This window comes from Neolamprologus multifasciatus, chromosome 7 (genome assembly GCF_963576455.1).
Source record: "Neolamprologus multifasciatus chromosome 7, fNeoMul1.2, whole genome shotgun sequence".
In the NCBI taxonomy this organism is placed as follows: domain Eukaryota; kingdom Metazoa; phylum Chordata; class Actinopteri; order Cichliformes; family Cichlidae; genus Neolamprologus; species Neolamprologus multifasciatus.
In genome coordinates, this window is record NC_140445.1 from 11,605,137 (window position 1) to 11,614,656 (window position 9,520).

At 41.4% G+C, this 9,520-nt stretch overlaps 1 protein-coding gene across 1 annotated transcript; it reads right to left on the reverse strand.

The window, feature by feature from the left end:
* Nucleotides 1-4: 4 nt before the first annotated feature.
* Nucleotides 5-6,663, reverse strand: derl2 (derlin 2). Its single transcript, XM_085167668.1, has 7 exons — nucleotides 6,518-6,663; nucleotides 4,419-4,484; nucleotides 2,291-2,364; nucleotides 1,967-2,060; nucleotides 1,587-1,782; nucleotides 1,358-1,448; nucleotides 5-555 (listed from the first exon to the last, which is right to left on the reverse strand). The coding sequence occupies exons 1-7, from the start codon at nucleotides 6,608-6,610 to the stop codon at nucleotides 450-452; spliced, it is 720 nt and encodes a 239-aa protein (XP_085023794.1). The 5' UTR covers nucleotides 6,611-6,663; the 3' UTR covers nucleotides 5-449.
* Nucleotides 6,664-9,520: the final 2,857 nt, after the last annotated feature.

Consider the following 9,520-nt stretch of genomic DNA (forward strand, 5'->3'; position numbering starts at 1 on the left):
AAACTATTGTTTGCAACAGACATTTATTCTTTAAAAAAGTGAAATAAAAAAATGCACTCTTTGTAAATAAATTCATTTCAATAATATTCCACTGCTGTCATTTTCCTCTTTCATATAATTGTATGCCATAATTTATTCATTTATTTTTCCCCGGAGACAAAGACAAACATCACCTGAGGCCCTCAGGTTCACCATCCACAGTTCCATCGGAAGCTTGTATTCTATCAAATAGTCTTAGAGCGACGATCTGGCATCAAGAAGAGTTTGTGAAGATGATTAAAGCCCATATACACAGACAACACACCGTTATCTCCAAACCACTTGTGGCTGTTTGGCATTCCTCATCCACAACTAAACAAACACGTCAAAAACAAAGACCATGTCTTCAACTCTCTGAGAGAAGGTCCCTGAAGGTGACCTGATGATCAGGGATGAAATAGAGGGTGTATTTAACCACCAAGGCGCTGTCCTTCCCCCCACGCAAACCCGCCCGGGCGGTCCTCTGGCAGGGGGTTATAGTTGGCATCTTCTTCTGGAGTGTCAAAGAGCATCTTTCTGTGGGAGAAACACGGCAAAAGGAGAATGAGTCATTCCTACAAACACAGAAGTAGTGCTAGTGATGCAGCTAAGAACGGATTTTTGTTAGATTGTCCAACATAAAAAAATATGTCAATCAAACTGAAGATACACAGCAGCTTTATCCAGAACAAAATATGGAAACGGACTGCTGTCTACATATGTAGGCCTCTTGACTTTTCAGGGTTTGCCTTGATTTCAAGAGCCACATAGGAACCTCCCATGAATTTATTATGAATTTCTACTATAGCCCCTTTTGATGATGTCATTTTTTAAGAATCCACTATTTTTGATAGAAAAAAAAAAATGGCCTGCTCTTATCTGCGTTTTGCAACTTGCGCAATTTCAGTTAGTCTTCGAAGACACTGTTTAGTACTTTGTGAATTCCAAGTTTTATTTCTGTTAATGAAGAATATAGCTTGAGCATATGTCAACATAATGTTTAAATGACAAAAGCATTTCGTGAAACAACAATTGGTTTTCAGCCAACCAAATTAATTTGTGCTTGAAGTGTGTTTTGTAGCTCGTTATTGATTCTAAGGGCATGACATGCTTTTTCCACTGTTCTCCTACCTCCGCTGGCCTCAGGAAAGAGAGAAAAATCAAAGAGAACAATAACTGGATCTTAGAAAAGTAGTTAAATCATGACAGACACCTCTGTGTGTGTAAAGACCAGCTGCACATGGTGGTGACTGCAGCCACATGTCTGTTTAGAGAAATTCCCATCTGCTACTTAAAACTTCTCTCACACCACAAATATTAGAATTATTCTGTGACTCACATGATTGATGGGGTCTTGAGCCACCTTCCACCACCTGGTTGATTTGGGAAAACATCCTCCAGGAAGAAGTACACATGACCAACAGCAATACCTCAAGAGAAAAATACAAATCAGTTTTATTCTAACCCATCAAAACCTTGCTGTACACCACTAAACACAGCAGGTACCTGCAAATCTTAGCATACCACCAAAGTAGCGAACACTGACAGCATGGGTCAATTATAAGCACCTAAAAGATCCACGATGATAGAGTTGCCCAGCAGAAGCGAGAATCCCATTAGCACCCAGGGCAGGAAGGGTGCCTGAAAGTTGAGCAGGCCAAAGAAGTTCATGCGAACATTCGGGTTCCGTCGGCTCCACACGTATACCAGCATGATGGTGAAGGCCTGGCCCAGGAACACCAGACTCACAAAAGTGCCAAATATCTGAGACTTCATTGAGGACAAATGGCTGAACATTACTGCTGACTGTTTGTGTCTGCCCAGCATTAACAGACTATTAATCAATCAATGGCAGCAGAGAGATCGAAAAGTTGCTTACCACATAAGGAGTGTATGTATGTATATATGTCGTATATAAAGTTGTTCTCTGAACGATCTAAGAGGATACAGTCATCAGAAGTCCACCAAAGAGAAACATGAAGACAAAGTCAGCCGTGCGTCCCCTGAAAGAGCCCTCCTCCAGCATTCGACAGTATCTGTACCTGCAAGTACATGGTTAAGGAAAGCTGCGAGAAAAATGTACATATCATCACCATCATCCCAATTTGTGCTTTAATTTTTTTATTTATTTATTTTTTTACAAGAACTCTATTTTTAGATAACTTTTTAACATATCATCTCTAAAACAACACCTGGCGTTCCCCAGTGAAACAGAAAGTAAAGCATGCATAGCGACTTTGTGTGTAAAGAGCTGTGGAACTGAGAAGGATACAGAAAAATCATATTGAACAGGAAATTGAAACCAACCGGACCAAAAAACAGGAAGTTGGTTATTAGTCGCCATACCTAGAAGTGAAAGAAACAATATTCAGCTGCAGATAACAGTAAAACTACTACATCCATTTGTCCAGTTTAAAATAATGTCAGTGCAGGCTTTGTTTAATCCTCAGCTCAACAAGTTCACATTCACATAGAAATGTTGAAATCTTGATTTTTATTTAATTATGTAATTATTTTACTGTAGTTTATATTTTGCACCAGCAGTTTTACATTTTTCGTTAAATGGAACCAGATCTGTTACTTTCCGGTTCCTTATTTTTAGTATTAGTCTAGAGTAGCTTTGACCGAGTCACAGTTCAAAATAATCATTATTTGTCTTATACTGCCCATTGTTGAGGTCCCTCAGTTTTACTGCTTACCCATATACAGTGGGGCAAAAAAGTATTTAGTCAGCCACCGATTGTGCAAGTTCCCCCACTTAAAATGATGACAGAGGTCAGGAATTTGCACCAGAGGTACACTTCAACTGTGAGAGACAGAATGTGAAAAAAAAATCCATGAATTCACATGGTAGGATTTGTAAAGAATTTATTCGTAAATCAGGGTGGAAAATAAGTATTTGGTCACCTCAAACAAGGAAAATCCCTGGCTCTCACAGACCTGTAACGTCTTCTGTAAGAAGCTTTTCTGTCCCCCACTCGTTACCTGTATGAATGGCACCTGTTTGACCTCATCATCTGTATAAAAGACACCTGTCCACAGCCTCAACCAGTCAGACTCCAAACTCCGCCATGGCCAAGACCAAAGAGCTTTCGAAGGACACCAGGAAAAGAATTGTAGACCTGCACCAGACTGGGAAGAGTGAATCTACAATAGGCAAGCAGCTTGGTGTGAAAAAATCAACTGTGGGAGCAATCATCAGAAAATGGAAGACATACAAGACCACTGATAATCTCCCTCGATCTGGGGCTCCACGCAAGATCTCATCCCGTGGGGTCAAAATGATCATGAGAACGGTGAGCAAAGATCCCAGAACCACACGGGGGGACCTGGTGAATGACCTGCAGAGAGCTGGGACCAAAGTAACAAAGGTCACCATCAGTAACACACTACAACGGCAGGGAATCAAATCCCGCAGTGCCAGACGTGTTCCGCTGCTGAAGCCAGTGCATGTCCAGGCCCGTCTGAAGTTTGCCAGAGAGCACATGGATGATACAGCAGAGGATTGGGAGAATGTGATGTGGTCAGATGAAACCAAAGTAGAACTTTTTGGTATAAACTCAACTCGTCGTGTTTGGAGGAAGAAGAATACTGAGTTGCATCCCAAGAACACCATACCTACTGTGAAGCATGGGGGTGGAAACATCATGCTATGGGGCTGTTTTTCTGCCAAGGGGACAGGACGACTGATCCGTGTTAAGGACAGAATGAATGGGGCCAAGTATCGTGAGATTTTGAGCCAAAACCTCCTTCCATCAGTGAGAACTTTGAAGATGAAACGAGGCTGGGTCTTCCAACATGACAATGATCCAAAACACACCGCCCGGGCAACAAAGGAGTGGCTCCGTAAGAAGCAATTTGAAAGTCCTGGAGTGGCCTAGCCAGTCTCCAGACCTCAACCCCATAGAAAATCTGTGGCGGGAGTTGAAAGTCCGTGTTGCTCGGCGACAGCCCCAAAACATCACTGCTCTTGAGAAGATCTGCATGGAGGAATGGGCCAAAATACCAGCTACTGTGTGTGCAAACCTGGTAAAGACCTATAGTAAACGTTTGACCTCTGTTATTGCCAACAAAGGTTATGTTACAAAGTATTGAGTTGTATTTTTGTTATTGACCAAATACTTATTTTCCACCCTGATTTACGAATAAATTCTTTACAAATCCTACCATGTGAATTCATGGATTTTTTTTTTCTTTTTTCCACATTCTGTCTCTCACAGTTGAAGTGTACCTCTGGTGCAAATTACTGGCCTCTGTCATCATTTTAAGTGGGGGAACTTGCACAATCGGTGGCTGACTAAATACTTTTTTGCCCCCTGTATTTTCAATCTTCTGACTGGCTGCTTAAACAGCGGGTTTTCATTTTGGTATGGTCTTAATCTGAGGGTCAGATAACTCACCTGATAATTTCTTAGAATTAAATCTGGGTTGAAGTAGAGCTGAAATGGTGTGATGATCTCTAGTTGCTGAAAGAGAAAGCAAAGTAAAGAATAAGTTATATGTAACAACAATGACAGTGGCACAAAAAGATCCAGTGTATCTTTATTAAAACCAAGCTTAGTCCACTGTGTACACAAACAGAAATAATGCTCTGGTTTAGACAAATCTGACCTGGCATTTTCTGGAAAATCAGCTGCATAAGACAGCTGCTTACACAGTATAAGTCTAAGCTTGATTCATCAAGACAACTGCAGTCAGACAAGTCGGAGTCCTGCTCCGCTTTCTTTTCTACACTTTAATGTTACCTGGAGCTAAAAGCACCAACATCACAATACTTTAATTTATAAGTATTAGTAATGAACAAGGAATCAAGACATGTAAAACTTTGGGTAAATACTGACACTGAATGGCTCAGTGTCAGTATTTGCCCAAAGTTTTACATGTCTTGATAGTAATGAACAAGGAATCAAGACATGTAAAACTTTGGGCAAATACTGACACTGAGCCATTATCTACCCCTGTAATTCCCCTTTCTGTTTGAGATCAAAGCAGTGAATGCTGGAGAAACCCTACTGTTTTACTCTGGATTTCTTGTTGCCTTTTAGTTATTTATTTTCTCCTTTGTACCAGAGATATATCTTCACAAACAGTTAAATCCACTTAAGGTCCTTCAGCTCTTCATCATCACACTATTTTTAAACATTAAAAACAAAGCAAATCTAGAAAACACAGATCAATATTAGCCCGTGACACTGGTAAATTCATTCAGCTGATATTGCCGACTCTGAAAATACCAACATCCAATAATCAATAAGAAGTGCATTTACTTTCAGAACTGTGACTGTACTGTAAAAAGTACACTCAGAATGCCTTATCAGCCAACTCACATGGGGTTTAGGCAGCTATTTTGCATATTTCTTGTTATTGCATCAGAAACTGAAAATGACACGACTGTGCACATTATAACAGTAACTGCAAAATAAGCAATTTTATGCTAATAATTACAATAATTCAAAAATACTGACTACTGTTTAAAAAACCCCAATAAGAAGCTCCAAAATTTCACGGTCAGCTTGATGCAGTTCTGTGAAAAACTTTTAGCCCCCCTTAATGAATTCTCTTTCCCTCTTTTTTGTACTGTCACACATTTTTTTCAGATCAAGCTAATTTTAACATTACATAAAGAGAACCCAAGCAAATACAAATTTCAGTTTTTTAACTAGTGATTTTATTCATTAAGTGAAAAAGCTATCCAAACATACCTGACCCTGTGTGGAAAAGTAACTGCCCTCTGACCCTAACTGTTAATGCCACCCCCAGCAACAATAACGGCAAACCAGCCTTTGCGATAACCGGCTATTAGGTTTTTAAGATGTATCTGGGTGAAATCTGGCCCACTCATATTAGCAGAATTAGTGGTCGACGCAGGTTTGGAGTAATTTTGGTAGGCTGGCCTCTCCTGGGAAGGAATGATTTGCACCCAACACCTTATCAACCTACCTACATGGGCTTTAAAATGGCTCCACTGTGACCAACTGAAACATCATCGGCCAGTTCTGTATCACCTTTTCCCACTGCTGCACACACATGCAGAAAAACAAATTTGTCTAATGCAGTGCGACAGTCCCCACATTTTACATCTAAGACAGCTTGAAAGAAAGAGCATATATAACATGCATCCCCTAAAACTGGACTGTAAAATTCTAATAATGTTTATCCATGATGATGAGAGTGACGTGAGCCGCTAGCACCAGGTAGCTCTTAACCCTACAGGATAAATAAACAACAACTGTAGCTTGTGAGGCGCGCTAAGGAAATTATCGGTCGTTTCAACAGCCGTTTGACAGGTCAGAGAGAGGCCGTACAAGTAGCCCGCTCCGCTTATAGCTTCATATCACTTAAACAAGAGATCCAACTAGGTTCAGTTCAGGCACGTACCCTTCTAACAGGTTCCCAAGCACCGAGCTAGCACCGAAGTAACCACCTTACGATGACCGCGGTAAGCAGTGCGAGTTTATTATTCCCTGTCTAACCCTGAGAACACCTGAATGAGTCTTACCACCGCAGCAGTTGTGAGTACACAGGCGGTTGTGTATGCCCTGGTAACAACAGGAATCTGTAGGTATTCCTGTTGCAGCGTCTGGTAAGCCATTTTAGACCGACTGAAAGCTTCCGGCACTTTCTTGACACGTCATCCCACAAAGCCAACGGTGCTGCATTCAAGCACGTGGGACAAATGGCAAATGTTCCAGTTTCTACACTTTTATACAATCTATGGTCTTTCGCCGATGTTTTTATTGAATATACAGATGTGGATCGTAAGACTGATGGTTTTTGTAGTTTCCATATTTCAAGAAGAACTAATGTAGTACAGTTTTTATTTATTTTGTTTTGACATGTTTGACATGATAACGTTCAAAAAAAAAAAGAAAAAAGAAAAAAGACGTAGACTTCAAAATGCACGTAATATTCTAAGACGAAATAGGATATTACCTGGAGATTGTTATACACTTTAGGTTGCTCTATTCCTTTTATTGAAATATCTTAAAGATGTATGAGGGTATATTACCTTTTAGAACACAAGTCCTGTCGAAATTATTTTAGCCAAGAATCAGCATATTATCAGAGGCGTGTGGAGAAGCGTGTTGCCAACATTCATGGGGTATTCCCTCTTTACACTGGCTGTGTCAAGATCCAGCCTTGGAAAAGAAAGCAGGTGGTCTCTTCAAAAGAAAGCTTTCAAATTTTAACCTCGTAAATTTTTTGTGTGTGCAAAATGTATTTTTAAAGTGTGTGTGTGTGTGTGTGTGTGTGTGTGTGTGTGTGTGTGTGTGTGTAGGTGTGTGTGTGTGTGTGTGTGTGTGTAATAGAAAGCACTTAAGTTCACTTAAACACTGAATGACTGGAAAATACACTGCTCAAAAAGAGGAGTTAAAACACATATCTTGATGAATGAAATCTTCCCCAGGTAAGCACGTGTATCAGGACATTCATGTGATGTAAAAGAAAATGTGATTCATCAGACCAGGCCAGCTTCTTCCATTGCTCTGTGGATTAGTTCTGATGCTCACACATCCGTTATTGGCACTGGTCTGAAGCCATGCTGCCCCATAAGTGACAAACTGTGATGGACTGTGTATTCTGACACTTTTCTATCAGAACCTATATTAACTTTTCAGCAGTTTGAGCTATAGTTAACTAATTTGTTGTATCCGATTATACAGGCCAGCCTGAGCCTCGACTCCCCACATGGATGTCATACTATGCTTGCCATAAAACTACTGTGGGTTCACCACTGTTCCTTCCTTGGACCACTTTTGATAGATAATGAACACTGCAGACCAGGAACATCCCACAAGAGCTGCAGTTTCGGAGGTGCTCCAGTCCAGTCGTCTGACCATTACAATGTGGCCTTTGTGCAAATTTGACAATCTTTATGCTTGCCTATATATCCAGTTGCTATAACAACATCTGGAAGAAGCAACTGCTATTACAACTAGAGATTGATGAGGTCCAACACAAATGCTATGACAAGGGAGAGCCAGGATGTCAGATAAGCAGGAAGATGTCATCATCCTCACCTGCCAAGCAAAGACTCACAGCCTTGCCTAACTGCCTAAAGAGATATACCAGAGAGAAGCCAGAGGAATAAACCAGCTCTACTCAACTGAGCCATCCAAGATGTATTCTCAGTGGCAGGGGGATAATATGAGAACAGCCCTGCCAAGGCTAGAGACTAAGCAATTCTCGAAGAGCACATGGGAGAAAGAGGCAACACATAAAAACAATGCTTAGTGGCTAGCAACCTCCATCAACAAGCTCCAAAAATCATCAGAGTGGAAGACTCAAGCATAAAGAGCTAAATGGCACCATGATTCACAGTTACTGCCTAAAGAAACTAACTGCACTCCAGTGTCAAATAGAACTAGTGAACCAGCTTCTAATGGATAGGGATAATAGATAATGGATGTGATATATATTCAGACTGACTAACTGAACGCTGAACAGTCCTGAGTCTCAGAAGGGGCCACTTCCATCCAACTACTGACCAATAACTGGCCTCAGCACCAAATGGAAGCTCCTGCCAGGCATCACAGCGGCCATGACGAAAAGTTCATGTTCAATACATGAGCAAGGCCCACAAAGGAATTAGCAGCAACACCAGTGGGGCAAAATCCCAGCTACTGGTACAACTACTCATGGATGGTAAGACCAGGCGGACCAACTTGTGCACTGCCTGGATTTACTACAAGAAGGCCTTTGACTCAGTGAACTAAATAAGAGCCTTCATCAGGAATGCAATGGGGATATGGTAAACAGCCAACTTCAAGCCAGATGGACAAGTCACCATCAAGTGTGGGATTTACCAAGGAAATGCTCTGTTCCCACTTCTGTTCAGCATAGGCCTGAGTCCCCTCAGCCAGCTCATTAATAAGACTGGCTACGGACTGGAGCAAATGTCAGCCGCTTCCTCTACATGGTTGGCATCAAGTTATACGCCAGGAGTAAACAAGACATCCATTCACCAATCCACGCCACTTGGCTCTACTGCAACAGCATTGGAATGTTATTCGGACTGGAAAAGTGTGTTTATATGGTAAAAAAGAGAGGGAAGTTAATCAGAACTGAGGGGAGTGAACTACCAGAAAGCCGCATTGCAGGCATTGAGGATAGCTACCTGTACCTGTACCCACACAAATGGGAACCATGAAGTAGCTGCTAGGAAAACCACAACAATCAAATAAGGCAAGTTCTGAGGAGTCAGCTGAATGGGAAGGACAAGATCTGGGCAACAGCTACACTCTGCCAATCAACAGATGCTCTGCCGGAATAATAAGCTGGCCAAAGGAGCCACTGACGTCAACACAAGAAAGCTCCATGGAGGGTTTCAACCAAAGTCCAGCACCCTGGGAATATATGGTAAGCGGAAGGAAGGAAGCCATTGATTAGTCAATGAACACATCAGGAGGATGGCCACAACTAATCACATGCCTAGTTGTTGTAGGCTCACCTTTCAGCACACTCACTTCACCAGATGCACCTTGTTTCTTTTCCTCACCTT

What these genes read in the sequence shown, in the direction of transcription:
- derl2 (XM_085167668.1), bottom strand. Translation starts at nt 6,610, where the DNA reads ATGGCTTACCAGACGCTGCAACAGGAATACCTACAGATTCCTGTTGTT. An exon ending in CTGTTCAATATGATTTTTCT is followed by an intron (nt 2,061 to 2,290) that starts GTATCCTTCTCA and finishes ATGTACTTGCAG; the next exon opens with GTACAGATACTGTCGAATGC. An exon ending in CTCAAGACCCCATCAATCAT is followed by an intron (nt 556 to 1,357) that starts GTGAGTCACAGA and finishes TTTCTCCCACAG; the next exon opens with AAAGATGCTCTTTGACACTC.